The sequence below is a fragment of the Rhipicephalus microplus genome, chromosome X, assembly GCF_043290135.1.
Source record: "Rhipicephalus microplus isolate Deutch F79 chromosome X, USDA_Rmic, whole genome shotgun sequence".
Classification (NCBI taxonomy): Eukaryota; Metazoa; Arthropoda; class Arachnida; order Ixodida; family Ixodidae; genus Rhipicephalus; species Rhipicephalus microplus.
Genome location: NC_134710.1, coordinates 67,078,087 through 67,104,572, shown reverse-complemented (window position 1 = coordinate 67,104,572; position 26,486 = coordinate 67,078,087). Strand labels below are relative to the sequence as shown.

Sequence of the window (26,486 nt, the reverse complement as noted above, 5' to 3'; positions counted from 1 at the left end):
CTAACCAAGTAACCCATTGAATTACATTAACGTGGCCGGCCACCTCATATACAGGAAGGGTGGTACTATCGGCGTCAAACGAAACCCAACCAGCGGCAAGTCTTCGCGATGGTATAGTGCGTGCCCTCCCCTTATCACCATGAACAGGTACACATTTATGCACGGAGATGCCGAACAGGATGCGCGCACCTGTCAACGGTGTTAACTGGGCGGCATGCACTATATTATAGCCAAGGCTTGCCGCTGTTCGGGTTTCGTTTGACGCCGATAGTAAGTATTCCCTGCATCGTTCTCAAACATCTGAGCACGTTCGTACGCAAGTTCAGACTTGACAATGTTAAGTATCATGTTTTGTCCACATTTTTTTCTTTTTACACTGGGAATGCGCTGGCGGGGCTGGTGCGTCGACAGGGTCAAGAGCGCCTTGACATCATGGCTCGCCGCTTCTATTGTGATAGCAATTATACGAACAATCTCGGATGGATTTTGCCGCCGGCTTCGACGTCACCGTCGCTCACTGTAGATGTATACGCATCTATATATATCTAAATGAAGAAAAGAAAAATAATTCAGAAAAAGACTCCAGTGCGTCGAACGTGGGACTTCTGAATCGAGAGTGCGAGGCGTTAATCACTGAGCCACGGAGGAGCACCTCCTTCAAACTTTCAAACGGAAAGCTGTTTATATTTACCACTCACCGCAGGTGACGGGAATCTTGGGGGGAGGGGGAACTACTATCGTGTTTTCAGCATTACCAGCGAAATAGCATTAACTGAATGCCTCCCACCGAAGAGGATATGTCCACAAGGTGAATACGTCTGGAATAGCTCCCTTGCAGCGCCGAACTGTTGTAATCTTTTTTTTTAAGTACTGAGCGCTCGAAGTCACCCTACAGTATTCAATTTGACCGCATGTCTATTCCTCTACGTTTATTGCAGGACCTTTTGTTTTTTATCGCTTGTTCGAGTTGACTTTCTATATTATTTCTGTCATGCAGGGCACCGGGACGCAAACGTCAGTGATAGCGCCAGTGCGGTAGTGTGCGAGTCATGTCAGAGCCAGTGACAAAGGGCTAGCACAAAAGATGGCGATAACACCGACGTAGGTTATATTATATATGTGGCCACACGAGTCTGCTCGCCGATTTGCTTCCATTCTCTGTACTTCATAAGAAACAGTATGCGGACGAAGTTTGCGCGTAAGTCCTTGCTAGCAAACAACGCGGTGACGGACATTAGAAATTTCAGAAATCAGTGGCTTCATTATACGCATGGTATGGTTTTAACCTACCGAGTAAAAAGGAAAAAAAACATTCACTCTAAAAAGGTGTTTCATGCACTGCGTGAGCACCCTCCAGTCGTCATGAGGCTTGCAAAATATTGTTAACACACATTTTATAGTTACTAAGCGACAACAACCGGTCAGCAGTTTCGTGGTCATAGGAACTTTGATTTGAAGTTAGGGACGGCGATATTTTATCCACAGCATGGGGCAGCACTGTGCAGCGTCTTGGGAAGGGGAGTGGAAAGGAGAGAGGCTTTGAGCCGTGCTCCTCCGCAAGGAAGTTCCGATAAAAACGTACTCCTCCACAACGATATCAGTGCATATGGACTATTGAGCGCCGGGTCGGGATGATATTTCTTTTTTCAACAACAAGAACAACAACAACAACAACAAAAGAAAACCTGGTTGGTGCCTGGCGGCAGTGGGAATCTAGCCCGTATACCGGGCGACGGGAGCGTAAAGTGTCGTATACCCCGTCCATCCTCCAATGGTTGTGCCCTCCTCTGCTTACATTCCCAGCTTGAGAGGGGCCTACTACGTGACGCTATAACAAACAGTCCCCTTCCGACCCCCCCCCCCCACGTGCGTGCGCCTATGAGAAGACCAAGACGCAGTTGCGCGCGCGCGCGCGCGCGCACACACACACACACACACACACACACACACACACACACACACACACACACACACTTGTTAAAAGTTCGAAAAGAAAATCGTGGAACGACGACCACTTACGCAGCAGGATTTTGTACGAGTACGAAATGTGCGTACAACAGGGCAAATATATTTTACCGGATGCCTAGCGTACAAGCCGCAACTCAGAGGATTTAGGTTTCCTCCTCGAAATTCGGCCCGTATACTCGCCACTGTCAAGTTCATAGCCTATGACCATATGACTACGTTTATGGCGACATATGATAACATCTCGGCCAGCGGTTACTTCCCCAGGAACAACGCCACTTTTCACGTGCACCTCCAGTTGAACGTCTCTCTCTCTCTTTAGGCGTCAATGGAGCGAGAGCCATCTCAGGCTTGGCATCCTCTTCCTTGCGCCTCTTGTTTTCTTCGTCTGGCGTGGCGTTATTACCTTTTCCACGAGGCCGCCTTCTCTGCGGCGTCTTTCCGTGCACCGAACTCCCCCGAACAACCCGAAGCTCGCGGCGCCCTCGACCCCTGTTTGATGACTTCCCTCCAGTGCATGATGGCTGAGGTGTCCTCATCAGAGACAGCCCTGCTGCATCTACCCCACTTTCTTTCCTCGTAACAAGAGTCTTCTCCCCGACGCCTCCTTTACCCTCACCCCGCACATCCGTTTGTGGCGCGTCATAACGTGTCCGTGGCATGCGCTCTGTCCGCTTCTGTGGCAGATAATATTGCATTTTCACATCAGAACCAGGCGAAGAGAAGACGCTCTTATCGTAAAACGTTTGTATGCTTTGTGTTGCGTTATGTTCTGAACGCCTGCTCTCCCAGCCCTCAGAATGTAAATAATAGTCATGCAAAAAACAAGCGGCGCCTCACATGTTTCTGGCTGACAGCACTACACGCATTCAGTTGCTTCTACGAATATACAGCATTAAGCGAATTTCTACACTGAAAAGTAGTGGAGAAGTTAGAACTTGAATGAAACGAAAAAACAAAGAGCAGAGGGATTTCCACACAAAACGCGAAATTATTCGACTTTCACGCACCCGATAGAATTTCGGCTCGTGCCAAAGCACCCGGCACTCACGAATGAAGAAGAGAGAGAGAGAGAGAGAGAGAGAGAAGAAAAAAAGAACTGTTTCTCATTATATGGAGGAAGCCAAAAAGTGAGCCGATCACAATCGCCAACTTAATGAGATTTGTTGAACAAAAGACTTTTTTTTTTTTAATAGCAGTTGCTGCGCACATGACATCCAAGCATATGCGTTGCGCTGCTCCTTCATACACGATCCTGCAAGGGAAGTGCACAGCGGCAGCGATGAGAGGGAAAGAACGAGCCAGTTATCAGGGCAACAGTGGTCGGTATCTTTAGCGCAGAATAGACACGAATGTCCTATCGATGCATTGATTACCTGCCCAAGATTGCTTTGTGGACCTTTTCAGCGCACTGCTTTACTATATCGGGGAGGTTGCGAGCGACGCTCAGCACTCGAGCAACCAACGGCAAAAGAGCTCCGTCCCTGCCACACTGCTTGCGCTACCTTGACAGCTGAAACGCGTTTAACGTCTTCCGTATCTTGTTTATATGGTAATTCTATATCATGTATTGGTAGCACCATGACCATCAAACCCAGGGCATAGACAGAAATTCTTCGGAAGGTGGGGTTGGGGCGACCATTTTTGGGCCGGGCAGGCACATGTGCTAGAGTGCCATTTTGTGCTCTGTATGCCATAGAAAAACAAAAATTTGGGATGCGGGGTGCACGGACTTGGTGTGGCACTCTCTGGCTACGCCACTGCATCTAACATCTTTGTCGCAAACGTGGAACAAGTCCAACTTAAATTGTAGCCTGGTTCACCAGTAACAGCTCCACAATGCATCGCCTCCGGACAATATGTTTGTGATGTCATCGCTCGCTTACTTTGGAATCGCCCTGTGGTCGCCTTGTGGCACCGCCATTGTCTTGTGCGAACGATGTAAGATCGTAAAACGCGCAAGGCAGGATCGCGGAAAGAGAGGAAGTCAACATAAGCAGCACAAAGTGTATGCATGTTTTTTATGCATATAGCATACGTAGTACATGCAGCAGGCGCACGCACATCCCTGCTGAAACTATCGGCAAGAAGCGGCCGGCCGAGTGCAGAGTGCTCCACTACGGCCCACCCCCGCCCGTATTGAGTGGACTCTCCCGGAGGGGGCGCCTCTCTCCTCTCCGCCGTAAAGCCCCTCTTTACTTCGTCGACGGGTGCGCAGGGGAGTACAGAGAGGAAAAAGACGCGCGAGAGTGAGCAGCCGGCGTTCTCGGTAGGGCGCACCGCCGCGCACCAGCGGGCGCCGGACCAGTCGCGAAAGTTGCTTTGCAACGTCGTGGTCGTCGGTTGAGTGCCAATCATGGACGTTGTTGTGCCTGACCGTTCGACTACACCGCACGTACTGAAGCCCGGGCTGGTCGAGCAGAGGATTGCGTAGCCTGGACGACGCAAAACCAGCGACAGCCCGTCCCCGTCGAGAGAGGCAAGTTTTGTTTGAAGACACGCGCGTCTGTTTGTTTCTCGGGGTACTGTGGTATGGGGTCAGCGAGGGTCGAGCTGGCTGCGGCTGCGCTCCTTGGCATGTATGCACCAGCCGCGGCAGATCTGACCCACGAGATGTCAAGCGCATGGGCCGTCGAAATGCGTCTGCGCGAGTCAACGTTTAACACAGCAGTCCACAGCCGGCGTGGTTGCGCACGAGGCTCAGCTGCTCGCCGCAACCCGATCGGGAAAGAGGAGAAAAGTTTGCTTACTTCCGCGCTCGCTTGGAGCGCGTCATTTGATTTTGCTTCAGGCCCAAACAAGTGAGTGCGGTGGGCGAAACCGACTCTCGGCTCGGCGTGGGTGCTCCGGTTCAAAGGCTTTGGAAAAGCTTGGGGGACGTGCCTTTCATAAAAGTGAAGCGCGGTTTCAGTGACCCATATGCATGGCCCATTATTTATGTAGATAGGCGTCCCACGCAAAGCGGTGCTCACAATTGATTGTGACTGACGTCGTTCACTTCCTAAATCGTTTCGAGGTGGCTCTATTTTCCCTTTCGCTCAGTGATCGCAAACGCTTGCTTTGCACCTGTCCCTCTCCGACCGACATCGTGCGAAATACCGCGACGACCGTCATTGTGCAGAGTACAATCTTCTCGCCGATCGGGCTGGGTTCCAGCGAGCCGCGCACAGGTACCGTAACCGCGATTCGTGCCGGCCGGCGTGTCGCCTTTGTCAAAAGCTGCGATATCGCACGCACGCGGCGGCGACCACTGTCGCCTGTGCAATTTCTCCGCGGTGATGAAATTCGTGTTGACCGCTTTCCCTGGCGCGCTTGTTTTCTTCCGATGGAGGAAAGAGGGGTTGGGCACCGGAAAGATAGCTGACCTCGATCTTTCCCGGTGCCTGTCTTCGCTCGGACAGTGCCGGACGTATGCCTGGAGAGGGCCTCCTCGAAACCCCCTGGGGAGCAAGTGAGAAGATGAGTCGGGCGAAGAGTCTGCTTGCCGGCTTCTGTAGCGGCAGCCTCCGAGATGGAGTGATACGTCGCCACAAAGACGACGCGTCTTGCGCGTTATCTCTTTTATTCAGACACCCTCGAGGCTTTTGATGGAAGCGGCAGACGCGATTCTCTTGAAAGATGCATCATTGCGAAAGATCCGAGGAGGCGCGACGTCGAGCCCCCTCTTCCCTCGCGAAAGAAACATCAGGGCGCCATGGTCGGACGCTTCGGAGAGAGAACCAACACTTCCGCGCTGCGTCGTTTGGTGGAAATCGTTTTCCTGCCGGCTTTTCTTTTTCTCTGCATTGCTGCACGCAGCGATTGTGTTCTGCAGCCCTGATACCATTGTTACCATTGCCTTCCGCACTGGGATGCGTAGCTGCCATCGTGCATGCGCAACCTCGTTTCCGACCTGAGCCGGTCGCGTAGGCAGCGCAATACTTATGTGTTTGCATTACCAGGGCTGAGTTTTGTTAGCATGTCTAGCCACATGTGCAGCGACTAGATGGCATTTGCTTGCAGCCTTGAACTCAATATCAGTGTAAACGATAGCTGAAATAAATGATCTTGTTTCTACACTCCACCATGTTCATATTGCACATGTTCATGTCAAGGCTGAAGTTTTAGTACGGCTGTTACTCGTTTTCTAATCACATCGTCACAGTCACCACCTCATCGTCTACTTTTGAGTGGCGTGTTATTGATCACAGGGTGTTTACCAACCTGGAAAAGTCGGGAAATTTCTGTAAAACCTGGCCAGGTCATGGAAACTCATGGCAGTCTGTGCGACCGTCACGAAAATAAGCATTACCATTGACCAAAGCTTAATAAGTCGCTCCTTCGCCTGCAACTACAGTGAACAGCTAAACGAGGGGTAAAAAAAGGCAGTGGATAACTGTTTCTTCTTAGTGTAACGAAGAAAGGATAAACTGACTAAAAGAACACAAAATTTACGGACGTTTCGGTGCCCGATGTGGGAGCTTTGTTCACAATAAAAGCCATAAGAAAGGCACAGCGTATTGAAGTATGCCAAAGTACATGTTGTAAGCACTGAGAGTACCTTGTCGGAAGCGTCTCATCACTCCTGTTCAGCTTATGCGCAGTTGTCCGTATGTGCATGGATTCCAGGTTCAGGCATGATGCAAGCTTCTTTTCTGTGGCCAGAACACGTGCGCTTGACCTGCCAATTTATTAGGCCTGTATATTACACGTGTTCAGCGAGGGAATTCAAGGCCGCGCGTCGTTTCATGACGTCGTATTCGTGTTGTAGAACTGTTTTCTTGAAATCACCGGTCACATCGATGTACTGGTTGTCGCAATTGTTGTAGCCTATGGCGGAAACAAGGCCAGGGAAATCTCCGCCTTGCAGCTTGTCCTTCCCGTTGACTGAAGCATTCCTTAGCTTCCATGTTGGTACATGTACTATTTTCATGCCTGCTGCTTCTGCGTATCACACAGCATATCTGACTTGCCAAGCACAGCATATCTCACGTTGGTAAATTTGTGCATATTTGTTTTGGCCATGATTTGGGCTCGTCTTGAAGGCCTTCTGGATAAAGGCTAGAACTTCCATCACAAGAGGCTTGCCGGGTTATGTCTTGCCTTTTATTAACATTACTATTCTTATTGGTGATGCAATGGCAAACTTTCTCACCTACACACTTATTGCTGATAGCTTGCATTTCAAGGGTAGCATTGCGTAACTTCAGCTAAATTTCTCATTTCAGTTTCTTGAGATAGTGGTATTAAATCTGCACATGATTGTTTTTAGCGTCACCTCCATGGAAGAATACGTTAACAAAGGTATCATGCCGGGATCCGTTATTCATCTGTGGAATCGAGGAAGCTGTTGTGGCCTGACAGATTCCTTCTTTCCACCACATATTCAAACGTCAATGCTTTAAATGCTACCTCCAGCTTTCAATGCAGGCGTCTGAGGATTTTCATTGTGCTCCATGCGTCAGAACCCAGAAAAATAAACCACCAACAAGCATGTGCCCGTCACGTAAAAAAGAAGGAAAAAAGTGAGAGAGCGAGAGAATGAGGAAAGGTAATTTTGCAGTACGGCTCTGTTCTTGCAACGTTGTCGTTTGTCATTGTCAAGGCAGAGTGCACATAATACGCGACATAAGTTAGTCTTTTTTGCTGAAAAGTATATTTTAGAGCTGTGCAAATTAGACAGGGATGCGGAGTAGTCAGCACAGCAGTCCAATCTAATCCTAAACGGCCGGCAGGCTGTAGCTATCACAGTGAACATTCCATAGAATATACTCCAGTGGGCGAACCAGCCGGGTTATCGCATCCTCCTCTGACACGAATGCCGTAAGATGGCGCCAGTTTCACGTTTCCTAGCAGCTTTCATGTGAGTTGGATTTGGCTGCCTGTCCAGACTATCGCGGGCTCCTTGAAACTTGCTGCTGGGGGTAATTTTACTTGTGTGTTTGCTTCCTGGTTCTTCCGAACACCGAAACGCCGACTTGCTCAGTTCCTAGGTCGGAGCTTTTATTTTGGCCACGTATACATTTTTTTTTCATATTTACCGCACGTACTCGGAACATTTTGACCATGTGCGATAAATATGTTTACTTATCATACATGAGTGCCTTATATTTTTATTTTGTTTTACTGCTCGAGGATTTGTTTTCAGTGAACAGACTTTTCAAAGCAGACGTGATGGTCATCGAATTTGCTTTTAATCATCATGGGAAACCTGTAAATGTCAGTGAATTAGGAAAAATCGAATCGCTAGACACTCTGGATCACCTTCAATACTGAAACAATGTTCTCTGCTTATTTGTTATTCTAAATGAAACTTCACCCCTCATTATCTTAGTAAAACCGCATGAACTCATTTTATAGAACACTACGACCTGGAAGTTGTAGAGTCATAGATGCTGGCTGTCGGTTTACTGCTTTTGACGAAATTTCAATGGGCAGTCGCATCATTCTAAAACGTTGACTGCAGAAACATGCGGCATGAAAAGAAATAAATACATTCATTAACCCCTGTTTGGTATTGGGGCGGACATAAAAACCGTGGTTAATATATAATCAGCCACGACCACTGCATGGCGAAGTTATCTCCTATTTGCACCGTCTTGCGCGAGCGAATTACATTTCATACCAGCAAACTTTTCTTTTTCAAAGTTAGCCGCCTTACATAACTCTGGGCAGCGCTCCTCATCTCTTGGTGCCCCTTCTGTCGCTCTCATGGAACATCGGTTATCTACCTTACGCATTACTAGGTCAACTGGTCGAGGTGGTGTCCAATTTCTTCTCCTCATGTCTGCAAAAGTATCACCTGTCACAGTTTTTTTTCTCCGAATCGCTTAGCATTCTCCCCATCCTTTGTGATATGTCTATCCTGCTTCTTGGACCTTCAGCATTCTCCCCATCCTTTGTGATATGTCTATCGTGCTTCTTGGACCTTCAGCATTATCCCCATCCTTTGTTATATGTCTATCGTGCTTCTTGGACCTTCACCATTCTCCCCATCCTTTGTGATATGTCTATCGTGCTTATTTCTTCCCGAGTGTACTTTGGTTAACCTCCCTGCCTTTATCCTGCGTCTCTCTCTCGAGTGTATTTGTTATCGTCCAAGTTTTTGGGCGACAAAATAGCGTGAGGGTTAGCCGGCGATAAGGAATGTGACGTCACCAGCTGGCCCGTCTTGTGTCTCGCGGTGTTGTAACGGCAGGCTCCCATAGTCGAAAGCATTTAATGCGAGCCTGCCCATGGTTATGGGAGAATCAACCAGCGCTTCCGACAGTGACTCGCCATCAGCCACCCATTCGGTGTCAACGCTTCCACATTGCTATTAAGAGGCCACCATATTGTGCGGGATACGACTTACCATTTACGTCTACAGTGATGACAGCCGATTGTCCAAGGGTCCCACCCGATGCACAAGAGGAAGAAGCACGCAGACCGGCCTAATGTCAACTGTGCATGTAACCCTGTAGCAGATAATACTAAAGTGTGGCAGAATAAAGTGGTGAGACGTATGACATCACCCAATATCAGAACAGTATTGCGTTCCCACCATTTGTTATGAAGTTAAATTACTGCCCTATGCATCAACAACATGCGCGATAGCATATATAGCACGAACTTTGTTTCCGCAGTGCTTTTGCGCATATATACCTTTTTAGAACAAGTTTGCGTTAACCACGTCCAGGACTTCATAGCTACTTTCCGGCTTTGTTTTAAATAAGTGCATTCACTTCAAACTAACTAGGCCCGTGTACTCAGATTTGGGTGCACGTTAAAGAACCCCAGGTGGTCAAAATTTCCGGAGCCCTCCACTACGGCGTCTCTCATAATCAAATTGTGGTTTTGGGACGTTAAACCCCACAAATCAATCAATCAATCAACTTCAAACTAACTGTAAGCTGCGCACTTGATCCAATAGACCTCTACAGGCGTACGTCACAGCGTGACGTCACTGGTGCACGTGCAAGGCGGCGGTTGGCAAAACACTCCCGCCGATGGCTGAGTGGGGGCAGTCGCTCGGTGCTTGGAGGCCGTTTCTTTTTTTTCTTTTTGAAAGCTTAATCTTCATCTCACAGTGGCAACATTAGCTGTAATATGTCCCAAAGAACATCTATGTGTGTGGTAAAGTTGCCACGGTGGCTGGCTGTTTACCTCGGAGAAGTGAACACACGCGGCGGCCTGTGCGAGGAACAGTGACATCGTCTTCGAAAATGGGCAGTGTTGACTGGGGAATGTAGTGTGCGTTGAAAGACATCGACAATATTGCTTCCCCTTTAAAGACGGTGAAACTGAGAATATTCTGAGTGGTGTGCGCAGTGTGAATAACGTGATGCGTCCTAGCTGTTTGCGAAAACACTGATATTCGTTGTGGACCGGTTGCAGTAACCGGTTGCCGATAGAACTTTACGATCTGACATTTTAGTCGAGGTAAAAATACATTCGACGTGATCATCTGCGAGTGCGTACATCTCAGCGTATGCGCGGTGCGCAGAAAAATAAAAGTGCATGATCTCCGGTTGATATATACGACTACTCATGAGCTATGAGCATGTTGCAGCGTCGCCGAATCTGCATATACGCTTCACCACGGCTATAACTCGTTTTATCTGATACCTGATACGTGTTAGTGGAAACAGCGGAGATTTTCGTTTCTTATCTATTTTGTACTTTTGCGGCTCCATCCTTACTAAGTCACAATCACGCATTAGAAGTTTGTGTATCAGGCCTAGAGGAGCAATATAGGTAGGAAAAACACGTTATAGGTGTCAAACGCAGCAAGGTAACTGTGTTAGATAATACTATATATTATTAAGTTGTCGGGTTTTACATCACATGAATTTTCACTGGGTTATTGCGAAACGCAGTGGTAGAATTTCACTTTAATTTTTACGATGATATGTTAACCTCAGCCTAACGCATGGCAAGAAGTGCTTCTTTTCTTTTTTTTTTTCATTCATCTCCGATCACACGTTTGCGCAATGCGTAACAATCTTATCCGCAACAACAGCAGCTCAAAACCACGCTGCCGCCAATGCTGTACCTCGTTTAAAACTGCATTGCACATGCCTCGATGGAAATTGAATAAGTTTACATCCATGCCATGTAAAGATTTCTCAATGTGCCAGTCACCGTGTGCATTTAAAACATTCGCTTTCGAAAAAGATCAGATTTTTTTATGGGTACCATCTACGTTGGTGAAGCCCACTGCGTGCTAGTAGTGTCTTTCATTACTATAAATAGTTTCTCCATCCATCTACGACAAGCAAATTTCCTCACTATGAGCAGTGACACTTCCGCGACCCCCTTCTTTCAAAAGCTATGACTTTAGAACATAGCAATGTAGAAATTTCTGTCGAAGGAATGCAGACACGCAGATATGCTATGCAGAAAGATACCGCCGGCGGAACTGCCTTGCCAACCAGCATTAGCTCCGAGAGAGGGTATGGTGGGCGGGGTTCGCGCAGTGACGTCACACTGTTTACAAACAGTGAGAGGTCTATTCCTTAGATTGAAGGACCAAACGTGTTCATGCATAGTCAATGCGAACTTCTCACTTTGCTTGCCGCAGCAGCTCACCGCATGTGCAACTAACCTGCAACAACGACCAAGTAGTCGCGCATAACCGTACGACAACCGAGCTTTTCGAACCGCTTAATCCTTGGCGCTATTGCGTGTTTTAGTGTGGGCTGACTTCCGGGCATGCCATGCATGGGCGTCGTGTTGTGCGCCCGAGGGCCTCTGAAGCGTCGCGTCGTCAGACATGCTCTTACCGTGTCTCGTCTCTCGGCGCCCACTCGCGGCTGCAACTCGATCGCATTCAAGGTGAGAGGGCGCTGTCGTCGCATCTCACGTGACACAACATTTCCATAATGAGACCCGAGCGAGGCTCCCGCGAGTGTCCGGTATCATGTCCCGCGTCGTTGGGCAGGCAGTAGATTGCGTGGCATACCGTCGCTAATTGCCGCATGCGAGAAGTTGCGGTCGTCTCTCTCGACGCTCTTCGTTCTCTTTTTTTATTTGACTATCTAACAAATTGCGAGTGCAGAGTATGAAAGAAAAGGGAGTAATAAATGTAGCAGTCAGGGTAAGCACCTACTTATGCTGGGACCTGAACTGTATATTGAGACTGCTGCGTAGGGAATATCGCGTATCCACCGCTTCTTTTTCCTTCCCACTGTTTTGAGACCTAATAGAGGGAAATAGCAAATATGATCGACAACGATAAGCGCTTGTTTTCTTCCGCCGAGTTGGCTTATATGGCAGTAAACCTTTTGCGCGGGAGTGGCGCCGTCGAACAAAGAAGCATGCAGTGTGCGGCTGACATTTCGCAGCGGAGGTTTTTGTTTTGGAGAGCGCGGAAGAAAAAAGCGTCTGGCAGCCTGACCGAGCGGAGTGCGTGCCCCCGTGTTTCAACACACGGTCGCTCGCCTGTTCGACTTTTAGTTCTCCCCCGCTCTTTTCATTCGGAACCTCTCGATTCGCGGCGCGTGCGGGACCCCGGCTTGTTTACCCTGGATCGGGCCAATCACTCAACGCGGTGCGCGGCCGAGAAAGAGGCGCGTTTCGCTCGGCGCGCTTCCAGCGAGCGAGTCGGCCCTGATTTCCTGCGAGGGAACATGTCGTCTTCTATCGCCGGGGTCGCACACGCTCGCTGCCGCGTTTTCCAAGCGCCAGTCTGAGCGCGCCGGAAGAGCTTTGTCACCCCCTTCGCTGCCTCCCTTGATGGGGAAGACCCTGTTGACGAATGCGCGTGGCTTCGGCTAAGCAATCTCGCACGTGGCTGGCTCAGTGGCTAACACGTGAGGATGTAGGAAGGGTCAACCACGTGGACCTCCAAGCGCACTCTGGCGGCCGCACGTTTATTTATCTTTTATGCGCTGCACAAAGAGACGAATTGTTTATGTATCGGTTGCCTTGTACGGAAAAGAGGATGACCCTGCGCTGATCTCTGGTAAAGGAGACTTGGCCTTTTCTTTCTCGAAGTCTTGTGCATTATTTGTAGAGCAAACAAACAATTCCGTCTAAGATTCGTACAGGGGACGATGAAAAAAACTGCGCTGTCAACTCCGTGCCCACACTTTCAGCATGAATATATGTTTCCCTCTCGTAAGATTGCCACTGAATGATGACGAAAAAAAAAAAAAAAGTTACGCCACTTTTGCGCCTCGTGGCACAACAAACTCGCAGCGGAGACCCGCTCGCGAGAGGTTATTTCGGTCGACGCCCGCGCGCGCTTTCCGCGAGTGCTCGGCAGTTCCGGCCTGCGTTCTACGCCGAGGCCCGATTACAGAATGTATCTGACTCGAATACGCTTACTCACAGAGAGCGGGTGCGTCTGGCTCCGAATACATATCGCTAGCGCGCGTGCACTGATGGCCGGAAGTGATCCCCGGGTCGACCGCGGAAGTTTCTCCTGTCCTCATCGTCAGTGTACTCCGCTCGGCGGGTTATCCTGGTGGCCGGCAATCGCATTAAAATTACTCCCAACGACGCGCCCATGGCGTTGCGTCGCGTGTGTTTGCTTTGGCCGCCGCTGCAGTGTGCCGACCTCGCCCGAGGGGCGCGAGCCGGCGGTAACGAAAACAGAGCGACCGAAGAGGCGCGGCGAATGTAATCCGGCGCGTGTCTTATTCCCGCGCTCTCTGGAAACAGGATCGCCGCAGGAGCGATGTCCCCGCTGCTCGCGGCTAATTGGCTGATAAGGGAGCGCTCGACGGCGAATCAGTCTGCTCCTTCTTCCCTAGGGAAATGTCGGAGCGTCATCGACGATGATTTCGGCGATGACGGCCATTCGTGCTGAAGATATTTGCGTGGGCGTATCGTAATAGCATCCACGGTGATTGCCGCCGGTTGGGGAGTTGCTCTCCTTTTCTCGCCGTATATCCCGAACGCCCTTTGATCCGACAAGGGAGCCGCTTCTTGCTCGCGCCTTGCCTGTCGATATCCGGGCACTCAGTGCATCGCCGCTCTATTCCTGCGTCCGTGAGATTCGATACATGCCTGTGTGCGCGTACAGGCCAGCTCTGGCCGGCCATCTGGAAAGCGTACCTCGCCACGTCTCCTATAGCTTCAGTAAGCATATCAGGTTATACTGCTATTTTCTGAGAACAGGAAACATTGGTGTAATGCGTTTTGCTCGAAAGTGAAAAGAAGGGAAAATGTCATTGTAGAATATACTTGCGCCCTTAAGGGATCCTTTTCGGTAAAAACTTTAGTCAATAGTTAATGATCCGTCGAGCGACAAGGAGTCGCAGCATCGCGAATATTTCTTATATTTCTCAATGGTTGCAATTGCTTTACCTGCGTAGAACTTTTTCTCTTCGTTTTAAAATGTCTCTGCTAAGTGGCCCTGCGTAGTCGCTCCTTTATTTGGAGCCCACGCAAAACAAATACAGCTGGTTCAAAATAGAGATTCTTTTTGCGATATCTTGCCAACTTCTGGAAAGCGCGTAGGACAAATAAGATGAGCTATACAAACACAGCGTGTCAGACCAGCTTACGTTGTCTCGCGTTTGAACAGTGTATAGGGTTGCAATTAAGTTCGCGCATTGACTCACAAGTGGCCATACAATCTGGCCAATTTCGCTTGCGTGCCGCATCGCAGCGGGTTTAAGAGCTGCATACAGATCCCACGCGTCTGCTGCTCGTTTATACCTTTTACAGCTTCCGTGTCTCCGGGCTTACATTTCGCAAGTGGGACAGAGCAAACGTGCGCCCCTTCCCGTCCGATACCGATGTCACAGTCGTCCGGAATTTGGTCGGTGTGGGCACGAAGGGAAACCGCACGAGCCACGCATAGCTCGCGCGTGTGCACAAGCGCCAGGTGTTCTCCCGCTGCGCGTGTGGGAGCGCCGTGTTCGCAACCGGTGGCGGCGCCGAAGGGTGTCGCCGCGCGCTGCTGCATGCAAGATGCCGCCGGCAGCAGCCGATAAATAATTGCGTCACGTGCCACCGGATTTCCACTCGAGCGCTCGGACGGGCGCCTGCTCCCTGTGGCAGCGTGCGCTACAAATTTAGAAACGGCAAAAGGCTGAGTGCTTCTGTCGGCTGCCTTCGACTCCGCGGGGCACGAGCAAAGATTCCGAAGCCACCAAAACAAGCTCCTGGTCGAGCAGCACGTCTTTCGCCCGCACACCCGACCCTAGTGACGGCCACACCCGTGGCGAAGGCGCCCATGACAGTCTTCCACTTTGACAGCTTCGCTCTCGTGGAGGTATTCGTCATGGACAGTTGTCGCACCGCCACCTCATGCAGTGAAAAACTGTCGCCGAAATCAGCTTGTTTGAGTTCTTTGCATTGGACAGTGCGTGCGCGGTCATGGTCTGTGGTATGACAATCTCACAGCCGTTGCGTATTGTAGGTGCCTTAGTATTGAATAGTTTACGACGTTCGTTTTAATTTCCTTCTATTCGTTCCTTTGAAAGTAGAATGAAAAATTACACAGCATCTCACTAAAAGGAACCGTGTGTTGATGCGAAGCCGTGGACGCTAACGCTTACACTGGCGGTGGCGTTGACGCTGGCGCTCATCGCGGCGTTACGCTGGAGAGAAACCTTGGGAGGTTCAAAGCCCGCGGCGATGGACCAGTGTTTCCTATGGAGCATGCCAATCGCTGCTAATGCTTAATGAGAGACAGAAAACTCCTATTGGACACATAGACATGGAGTCTGCTTTCAGTTTACGCGCACGCTGCGAATTATTATTGTTCGACAACGCACAGGAGAAATCTCCCAGCGGCACTACCTTGGAGGTAAAGATCCAGTGTCTATATTATCGGGGTAGCCAGTGAACGGTTATGCAGCGCAAGCAGTCGCTTTTTTTTTTTCAATCAAGAAACTTGCTAGCAGACGCTGCCTGCGTTGGTGTTGCGAGGCGTGAGAAGGGATTGCGTAGGAGAGGAGAGAAAGAGGAGGGGACGCGCATGCGCGGTGGAGGTGTAAACGCCGCGGGGTGGGATACCTAGACGAGAGAAAGGGGGGAGCGAGCGTAGGCTAGTAGACGCTGCCTGCGTCAGCGTTGCGAGGCGACAGGGGGAGCGTGGGAGAGGGGGAGGGGACGCGAACGCAGAGTGAAAGTGGTCACGCCTCACACCGGATTGAACCCCGCTCTAAGATGCTTCGCATCTATATGCCGGACGTGTTGTGACTGTGCCTTGTGCCCTTTCTATTGGACGCGTTCGGTTGCATCCGAAAGGGGATGCAGGCGAAGCAGCAGTATGGTCTCGCAGCATTTGTACACAAAAGTGCTTTGCGCCCGACAACGAAACCTGTGCATGGTCGTGGGCAAGAAGCTCGCCTGCCGAAGAAAGCACCCTCTTTGGGCGCTCGTGATCGTAGTCTGTGATGGCAGCGTACGTTTGCATAATTCCTTCTTGATTTGTCTACTGCTGTCGCTCCGGTGCGAACTGCCCATGTGTTATACAAGCGGTCTTTGTTTTCCTTCCCGCACAAGTGTCGACGGGTGGCTATTCTGCCTTCAACTGGGTCAGTGCCGTGCCATGGGAGCCGCACCGACGCCCCTGTTTTCCGCCTACGGATGGGCAATTAATACCGCGCCTTTGTCCGACCGTTAACGGGGACGCCACGGGAGTGCTCCATGGTGCTCCGCCGAGCGGGCCTTGTTCTGCGTACGTGGTTCGCGCCCTCTCGTCGCTTGCTGGATGCATCGGTCTGTAGGGGCCCGTGTGCGTTCGCAGTTCACCTCTTTTAGCAGCGCACCGGGTTTCGACGCCAGGGTGCCGAGCACGCTTCGGAGTCCGGTCTGGGTGAGCACGCAGCTGCGCTCCCGTCTCGTTCGTGGTGGCGCTCCGTTGCACTGAGAGTGCCGAAATCGGGCTATTCGTGGCGGTGCGCCCGTCCGTTCTATTACGCTCACAAAGATTGTTGCGATGGTGAAAAAGTAGGGCTGTGCGAAGAGTCAATTTTCGTACCGAATACGTGTACTAATCGAATACTGTTCGAATAGTAAGGTGACGATTTTCAGAGCAGCTCTACAGACTGGCAGGTTTCCAATTTTAAGGACGGTCGAAAACTTCGACGACATTTCACTTGAAAGCTGAAACAGATATTCACAAGCTTTAGCGAGGTAACGGTTACTGCGAACAGACAGAAAAAATAATACAATTATTTTAATTGAGGTAAGCTCGTATACAGCAGCAATCAATCCCTCAAAATGTTTTGTAGCTGCAGGCTGAAATATAGCAGTGATTGGAGGTGGTACTTCGTTAACCTTTAAAAGAAAGGAAAGAGGAAAAAAAGAACACTCCGCACAAATGGTGTCAAACCTGAAAGAAGTGCGAATTCTTGCTCTTTTTCTCTTTCAGTTTTTTCTATCTCTTTCTTTCTCTATTTTTTCCTCGCCCCTTCTATTTTTTTTCATTATCCCCCCCCCCCCTCTCGCTTTCTTTCTGTTGTAGCTTCTTTTGTGTGTCTACTTCCTTAGTGTCTCTTTCCTTTATTTCTTAAGAGTCTTTCTCTATGTACTCGTTCTCCTGACTATCAGACCTAGCGGATCTTACACCAGACAAATCGGGGGATGTGTTCATGGGGCGAAGCACAAGATGAAGACTTAGAGAGCGCATATAGATTGATGACGATGATGATGATGATAGTTTTCTGGTTACACCGCACGCCATGACGAAACAATTAACAGCTCCGCTGTTATAAAGCTGACACGTAAACACTGACCAATTCTCATTACTTAACACCACCTTGACTGTCATGGTGAAGATAGTGGATTGAGTATACTGTCGCTTCGGTGACACACCTTGATCATGTGATCAATGTAGCGGCGATAGTGCCGTAAGTACGCGGGATTTGTGCATCAGGGTTATACAATGATGAAAACAAGAAAAGTTACCCTTCGCTGTTCTAACGACTTGTTCCTTCGAGCATTCTTTGTCTCTGCTAATTATTCGAAAAAATATTCGAAAAAAATTCCGCATTTCGAATACGTGCTATTCGATTCTAGTACGCTATTTGACTCGTTGTTCGAAATTTTCAAATAGTCGCACACCTCTAGTGGAAAGCACAGAACATCTTTTTTTTGTTATTGTTGTCGTCACGTCACCTCGTGATTCGCCATTACACCGCCAGCGCGAAGGAACGCCATCCGAATCCTTTGCGCATGGGCATGCACCATCAGAGAGGGAAAACGAAACGGTCCATATTCCAAGCCATATATCAACGATGCTCCTCCGAGAGTCGACCGCGCCAACTGAGCTGTCGCGCGGCGAAAGTTCTGGACAGTTATTACGAGGCTTTGTGTCGTGCTCAGACTCTGACAGCACGGGCATGGGCCAGAACGAGCAGTACTGACATTGTTGAGTGGAGGGTTACATATAATGTGCGCCGCAGAAAAAATTGTTTGCGTTTGCGCGCACGCTTCTTCGTTGCGCTCGTGTTGGTCGCACGAGGGAGGCGTGCAAAACAATGACGACGGAAATGGTCTCTACACGCCCAATTTTAATGTGCGCCATGATCAGGGTGGTTGGTGAGAAACAGCGCCGAAATCATCGACACCTCGCGGGATTTACAGCGCTATAAATATGCAGGGAAAATGAGTGTGTCTATTCGCCCATGACCCGAGCTTGAGAAGTCGGACTTCTTTTATTCCAAGGCGAGACCAACAAAACGAATCATGCAGCCTTATAGAAACAAAACTTTAGCACGACAACTTCCTCCGCACCTGACCTGTAGCCTAAATTAGTTGCTGCTGCTGCTACTGCTACTGCTACTACTACTACTACTACTGCTACTACTACTACTACTACTACTACTACTACTAATGATGATGATGATGATGATGATGATAATAATTTTTAAAGACGGCATAAGGCAACTCAGAATGTGAATGGGTCAGTGCCTTAGACGTCGTATATATATATATATATATATATACGGGACGTGGCAATATATATCCGGAGAGAAATGCGAATAATGGAAGATGCCATGATTCAAACAAGCTATAGCCTATACGTATAGAGATAAGTGTCAGTGCTGAAGTCTGTCGATAAGCGCTTCCTGAAGTTATTAACTTATTACAACGAAACACGATGGTACCAAACGCGCAATGGACATGCAGTTGCTCAAAGGCTATTCGGAGCTCACATTCAAAGACGAGCTCTCCGTCGGCACATTTTTGTTCACAAAGTGTTACTGCATGACTATGATCGAGGCGTTGAAGTGGGACTCGCTGCTATACCCACACTTTGGGCGCCTGTGAGCCTACGAACAGGGTTAAGATTAAGTTGAGGATGACGCAGCGAGCCGTGGAACGGAAAATAATACGTGTGACCTTAAGGGACAAGAAGACAGTAAAGTGGATCAGGAAACAAACGGTTGTAAAGGACGTTATTATAGTCGAAATCAAGAAAAAGGAATTAGAATGGGCCGGTCATGTTGCACGTAGGCAGGATAACCGCTGGTCATTAAGGGTGACTGGCTGGATTCCTCAGAGAAGGGAAACGCGTGAGGGAGGCAGGAAATTAGGTGGACCGATGAGATTAAGAAGTATGCAGGGATTACGTTGCCGCATGCAGTAGGCACACGATTGGCGGAACATGAGATGCCTTTGCCCTGCAGTGGGCATATTCAGGCTGCTGCTGTGCTGCTGCTGGTGGTGGTGTTGGTGGTGCTGCTGATGATGATGACGGATGATTCATACCCCCAGGTTGCTGCACGAGCCGCTACTCCATTACTTGACTCGCCTACAGTCGTGCGCCCTCGCTGTGACCATGTTTCACGGTTGCCAATGAGCCAAAAAAATAGTCTTGTTCTGAAAGGGTCGTAGAGTTATAACAGCTGAAGCGCGCGTGTGTTTATCATCACCCTTCATCCCCCCCCCCCCCCCGTACTTCCCCTTCCCTTTTTTCCAGTGTCTGTAGAGTAGCAGGTTATAGCGCACATGCTCAGGCCGACCTGTCTGCCTTCTAATAAATTCTCTCTCTCTCTCTAGCCTAAAGTTGCTGCTGGTAGTTTGCTTACGCTGATGTGCTAGCTAATGTCATGAGCGAATATGTAGACTTTATTGCTGAATGCAGTGGATGCACTCGCAGCATCCCCTTGTAGAGAGAGGGCCCAGTGACGCATTGTTAGTTGGCATGAAAATGCGCTGCGGCGCGTGTACAAGCAAACTACACCAAACATTACGCTGGTGTAGTTGCCGAGTGCGTAGTGTTGAGCCGTGCTCGGACCCGGAGGCTTCGTAGCAGGTCAATTAATGGCAGTTGTTTCCTTTACAGCTATGCCGTCGAGGCGCGTACGGGTGTCGGGACAATGGCCGGAAGCCTGTCTTGCCACCTGGCTGCTAGCGACAATGCTTGCGTGACGATCGCTCCTCATGGTTTCTCTCCCGAGGCTGCAGGAGTCTGGAAAAGCATCTGCGCCAAGCGAGCAATCTAAGAGTGCAGCGACTCATCAGTCATGGCCGTCGCTAGCGTCGCATCATCATCCTTCGGTCACGGACGTAGCGCATATCTGCTTGCGCGGGAACGAATGGAAGCTAAGGCAAGTATGTGACTGAGATAACCTCCCAGCATCCCTTTCACCCTTTTTGTGTCCCCGATCTGTGGTTGACGCAAGTATGCCCGAACAGTCGAATGAGCAGCGGGGATTCCTGTTTTTCCTTGCTGCACAGTTTGCTGTGAGGTGTGCTTGGAACGATACCGAATTGTCCGCTTTACGCAGACGGTCCCAAGTGGTGGAGTCAACACTTTGACCGCCCGTTGCTGTGAAGCATCGTAGCACGAACGAAGTCGCCCCTTAATCAGCTCCGCCAATACCGGCACTTGATTCGGCGACCTTGTCCGTCGGGGGTGCGGTTTCCTGTTCACACACGAGTGTTGTAGAAGGTGCAAACACTGCGACTTGTTTCATTGGAGAATGCAGACTCAGGACGTGTTTCGCTCACCGCGCGCGATCTTCTTAACACCTGCGGACGTGTTTCGCTATTTCGCGTTAATGAAATGCCGGGCATCTCTGAAAAAAAAGAATCGGTGTGGCTTCTCGAAGGCACACGCCGCATTTTGCGCGAGAAGTGGCATGCTCCGAGGTGACCTTTTTGCTCCAATGCGGTAAAAAGAGCGGGGGAAAGGGGTCGAGTAGTCGGAATAAATAGTTCGGCGGCGGGTCACGTCCACATGCTAGCGCATTCAGTGAGTGACGCGCGCGGCGAGGGCCGAGTCTTCTTTGGTGGCACGAAACCGCAGTTTTCGCCCGCTCTTCGGCGAGCTTGGCAAAGCCATGCGGCGCGTCCTTGACACGGAATCGGCGTCGACGGCCCTTCTTGGTCGCCCAAATCTGATACACGGCAGAGCCAGCTCAGGTGACGCACGTTCGTCAGGGTTGCGTAAACTGGCCCCGATTCCGCGCCCCAAGCGATACATCACCGCTGCTTTCGATGGGCCGCAAGTGAAGCGCACGCCCGCTCAATGGGTAGCCGCCCCATTCACGGCAGCCTTTCGGCCTCCTATAGGCAGCCTGGTCCCGATCCGTGGAATGGCGCCAGTGTGTGCGTATACTGTGTGACGCCTGGCGAAATCCGGGCAGCACTTGCGAATGTTGTATTTGCTTGGAGATCAGGAAGATTCGGCGAGATGGCCAGGGTGGTAGATCAGTTTTACGCTTGAAGGAGGATTCCCTCGTGACGCTAAGCTTCAGCGTATTTGTAATTCTTACACGCGGTCTTGACTCGTTTATAGTCTTGCACTTTCGTCCTCTATTCCGTATACTCCCTTTACCCTGGAGCAAGGTAGTGAACCGGATATCACAGGCTACTGGGGGGGGGGGGGGGGGGGTTCAGCCTAGTTCTTCGAAACTTTTTACTTTCGCATGTGCATATATACAGGCGCACATACAAACAAAGTATGATTGACCCCTCCCCCCCCCACCCCCTCTTGAAAATGTTTCTGACAACGTTGCTGACAGTTTGGCTAACCTCCTTGTTTTCCCCAGTCTCGCGCGCTGGTCATGCATATTCTTCGCGTTTCGTCTCTTCACGCTTCTTGGCTAAATGACGCATTCTGGCGAGGGTTCTCACATCGCTAATACGGGCTTACCGCTGTGTAGCCCACAGCCCGGTGGTAGAGTGAACAGTGACAAGAGTCGTTGCCTGTCCCTTTCCAGTGGCGAGGGCAACACACCGGGCGGAGCAAATGCCGAGGTCCTTGTGAAACAGGCGTCCTTGTGTTCTCTGTTCAAACAAGCTGATGTTGGGTATTCCTAAAGCCAAGTAACGCCGACCGTTACGGGCCGTTGACGTCGACTGAGCGATGCGGTTTTAACGCGCGTAGTTTAGCAAACCTGTAACCGACTTGCCTTGACCGGCAAGATTTCACAAAAACAAGACCAACAGTGGCCGAGCCGCTTGTCGAGTCGCGAAAGGGCGAGCTCTGCCTTTCGGGACAGTTATCCACCCGGAAAGATCTCTCTCGTGCCCCTCGCATACACTCCACGCTCTGAGCCGAAGCCGATACTGGGATCGGGTGCGGAGAAGAACGTCGATTAACGCGATACTGTGTACGTGCGCGACATGCATCTGCAGCAGGGAACGGCGGTGTGTTCGGGACGAAGAGTCAACCGCGATGTCTCAGTGGTTTGTACAACATGAGGTCGTGGGTTCGATCCACAGAAGCAGCGGCTGCGCCTTGGGAGGAGCGAAACGTATCTATAGCTTCGCTACGGTTCTTTTCTTTTCGCGTCCGAGCCCGTGGTTGAGCGTGCTCGTGTGCTACTTTCCCATGTGCGTCCCACGTGGGCGAAAACTTGTTAACATGCAAATGCGGAGATTCTCCTAAACAGAAACGACTGTCGCCGTCTCCCTAAGTAGTGGAAGTATTCCAAGTGAAGCTTTCGAGAAAGCGGAGCTTGCGATCCTTTGTACTGGTGGAGACCTTCCGCATAATGACATCGTATGTTTCCGCGTGCTTTCAGCTTCGCAGCATGCGGTGCGCAATTCTTTCACGTTGATTGCGGTACTCGCACGTACGTCGTTCCTGTCGCTAGTTAGTGTAGTAATGAACGTCGTTTTTCCGTCGCTGTCCTTGGCGCGCTCTTCGCTCTGCATGTGCCGCCCCAAGACAATATCCGTATAACCGGTTACCAAGTTAAGAGTCGACCTGCGAGTGCGTCGCACCACGGGATACGTGCATACTGTAGTGAACCGGAGAGCCTGCGTTTTCGTAAGGGGGGGGGGGGGGAATTAACGATAAGAAAGAAAAATAAGAAAAGGTGGCGCAAAGACACGATTGGACCGTGTTTTACCACGCATGACGCGCTATAATGACGCCGCTCGCGCAGAATTAAAATTGGGTCGAGGGGGGTCCGTTTGTTGCGCCCGGCTTCGCGCACGCCGTATGCAGAGCGGAAAGAAGCTGCTGGCGCGCCCCGTGTTTTGCCGGCAATTCGGGGATGGTGCCTCGTCCGCAGACGCCCCTTTTATACTCGTTTCCATTCCGGCCCTGCGGATAAAGGCGGCGGGCGAGGGGTAATTCCGTGTTACAGTACCTCTCAGGGAGAGACAACTATTTCGTTGGCGCTGTTTGCATTTCGAAACATCGCTAATGGGCTCCGCGCGGTGGAACTCTTGGTGAAATTACTCGGCACGTGCCTCATTGAAACGCGATGGGTCGCAAAATGAAACGCAAACATGGGTCGTTAATACTCTATATGGTTGGCTGGGTGGGTGGAGGGTGAAGCCATGATGTTGCTGCAGGCGATACATCCCCTCCCTTCCTTTTTTTTCTTTGCTCCAATTCTTTTCCGGAAACGAGGCGCCGTCATTTTCCTTCTTTATTATTATTATTATTATTATTATTATTATTATTATTATTATTATTATTATTATTATTATTATTATTATTATTATTATTTGGTTTACCGTGACATAACATCCGCTGCACACATACTCATCCTTTCTACCAGCTGCCAGTCATAGTCATGCGTCTCTCAAGGCAGGCTACCTATTATGAGAGATTAATTATGTGCGTCGCTCTTTTTTGTCCTTTTTATGGAAGAGAGCGTGCGTATGAAGAAAATTTCAGATGCCGCTAATGAATTCCCAGTTCCTTTGGCGGGAGACTCGAATGAAACGTAGCTCGTAAGGTGCTATGCGTGTCGCTTGTATCGTCGGTGTCGTCTGTGCTGGACTGGATGATAGATAAAGTTGGTGACGTTATGGCAATAATGTATTCGTAACATAATAGGAAATTTTACGAGCAATAATGAAGAACGTTTGGGGCTTTATGCGTTTCGTCGACATCGTCTCCGCCGACGTGATTGGGTATCAGCGCAGCACGAATCGAGCTCGTAATCGATGGTATACACCGCTGTCATTTTCGTTAGTTTTGTGAGCTCGTTTTTTTTTATGTTGTGGGTAAAATAAAGAAAAAAATATCGCCTATAGTGTATAAAGTGGTTTTAGTATTTAAGCTGAAGAGGTGGGCGTTTCTTGCACGGCGTTTTAGGAAGTTTGAGCCGACGAGTCTGAAAGCTCGCGTTGAAGTCGAAGTGCAGAGACGTGACGACTCTGGAGTTTTGCCGACAACCACCTGTCGGCGCAGTTTTGGGTAGTGCAAAGCCCGACTGCCTTGCACACTTTGCTGCGCAACCAGGTGCAACTATAGCGCGTGCGAAACAATGACTGGGCGAAATATTAGATGTATCACCCAATAAACACTCAGAAGAAGAGCTACGAATTTCTCTCCGCTTGTCGGACGCGTTACCAAACCACCGTGAAGTGCTTGCTGGTTCACCCGCCAGAGCTACGGCGAAAACAAGAGCAGACGCAACAGCTCCCCGCTTTACGAAAAAAAGAAAAAAAGACCTCGTCAACGCTGCTGCTGCGTTGTGTATTGCCACGGACATGACGGACTTCAGTTTTACCGATTTCCGTAGCTTTCGCGAAGCAGAAAAGGCGAGAGCGCTGGATACGAGGCCATTGCGAGCGTGTTGCGTAAGCAAAACACTCGCGTTCGCCACAGCCAGTAGCGTGAGAAAGTGTGATAATGCAGGCCACCTGTTGTTGTTTTGAGTAACCTTCGTGAATAACCTTGATTATGAAGCTCTACATATACATCGCGCACGCTGTGAACACCGGCCGATAATCTCAAGTGGTCGCCATCGCACAGAATCGCGCACGTTGGCTGTGAAGGCTCCAAGTTCCGTCGTTTAACGATAGCAAATGCTATAGCAAACATCGATCATATATAGGTAAATTGCGAAATGTTGGTCGTGACAACAAGCAGATTTTTCTTGACGTTGGTCTCCGCGATTGCCGGAGCTGTCTCAGAGGCCTGTAAGGTTTCGACTTTCGTTTTACATCGAGGAAGTGGACTCGCATGTATCCTCATTTACAGTCGGAACACAACCGCCAGAAGAACATTCTAGGATGCGTAATAAAACAGTTCAATTCACCACAAGCGAGAAATGGATGGACAATCCAACTGCAAATGCTAATATCGCGGGGGCCATTCGTGCCGGATAAAGCGAGCTTCGTACCACTGATCCTGAGTTACATTGATCGCTTATGTACCCCATTGTTTGGCATCATTTGTATGCCCAAAGTTAACGCATTTAGGCGTTAGAGAACGTGCGTCGGAGTGGTTGCCTCGAACTCGATGTCATGCGATGCTCGCTTGCTCTGAAATTGCGAGTTGCGCCGCACGGCGAACATAGAGATATTTTGCTCTGTGCCCACAGTTAACTTTGATGAGCTTCTTACTGTTTTGAAACGAGGTTGGATTGAGGAAAGAAGCTTGTGAGGTCCTCGATTTTTTAGGAAACGGCGCCTCGACACCAACGAAAGAGGACGGCATATGCACGTTCGCATCTAGACGGCTTCTCTGTGCACTACCCAGTTATGGCCAGCACGGCGATGAGAGCGCTGGCGGCGGCGTTTTTTACAGCGCCGCCTGGACAGACTCTGACGTCTATAGTTTTGAGGCTGCCAGCTTTCGCGAGGTGTTACACGTTACGAAATTGCACTGCGAAATGTGCTGCGCTGTCAGTTCGTTCTGCATCGGTCAACGGTGAAAGAATCGACCGTATAATAATTTGTGGGTTTTAACATCCCAAAACCACGATTTGATTATGAGGGACGCGGCAGTGGTGGAGGGCTCCGGAAATCAGGAGCACCTGGTGTTCCTTATTGACTTGCACTGACATCGCACAGGAATCGACCAGTTTACCGACACCGCGACTGCGCTTATCGCAAAACCATGACATGTTTCAATATTTTAATCAAGTGGGCATGCTCACCGGCTTCCATACACCTATTGCAGCACGTACTTTACTGTAGTTAAACATTATTTAATCCTTGTCTTCTGATTGCCTACTTATTTCAAGGGTCTAATGATGTAACGTCCGACTGGAATATGAATAATCGATAAAAACTGTGTCGGAATATACAATTGAATCGCATATATATATAATTTCTATACGGTGTCTTTTTCGAATGATATCTTCGTTTACACTATAGTTCATGAATATACGCATGTCTGCCCGCTGCAACGAACGTGTCCTGTCAAAAGACGAGTTTTACCGCTTTCCTCT

General features: G+C 49.7%; 1 protein-coding gene and 1 long non-coding RNA gene across 5 annotated transcripts in view; one reads left to right on the top strand and one right to left on the bottom strand.

Moving 5' to 3' along the window:
* The window catches only part of LOC142775584 (uncharacterized), a 179,180-nt gene that overhangs the window by 145,360 nt on the left and 7,334 nt on the right, over window positions 1–26,486 (bottom strand). The window contains exon 2 of one of the 2 annotated variants that reach the window (XR_012886799.1): window positions 9,299–9,401. This is a non-coding gene — a long non-coding RNA (uncharacterized LOC142775584). Of the gene's footprint in view, window positions 1–9,298; window positions 9,648–26,486 lie in introns of those variants that run through there. The other variant, XR_012886798.1, reaches the window with a different exon arrangement.
* LOC119175907 (uncharacterized) overlaps window positions 4,179–26,486 on the top strand; it is a 103,218-nt gene continuing 80,910 nt past the window's right edge. For 2 of the 3 annotated variants that reach the window (XM_075877046.1, XM_075877045.1), the window contains exons 1-2: window positions 4,179–4,444; window positions 20,180–20,444. In XM_075877046.1, the coding sequence (XP_075733161.1) occupies window positions 20,361–20,444 (84 nt within the window). In that variant the 5' untranslated portion in view covers window positions 4,179–4,444; window positions 20,180–20,360. The remainder of the gene's footprint in view (window positions 4,445–20,179; window positions 20,445–26,486) is intronic. The other variant, XM_037426941.2, reaches the window with a different exon arrangement.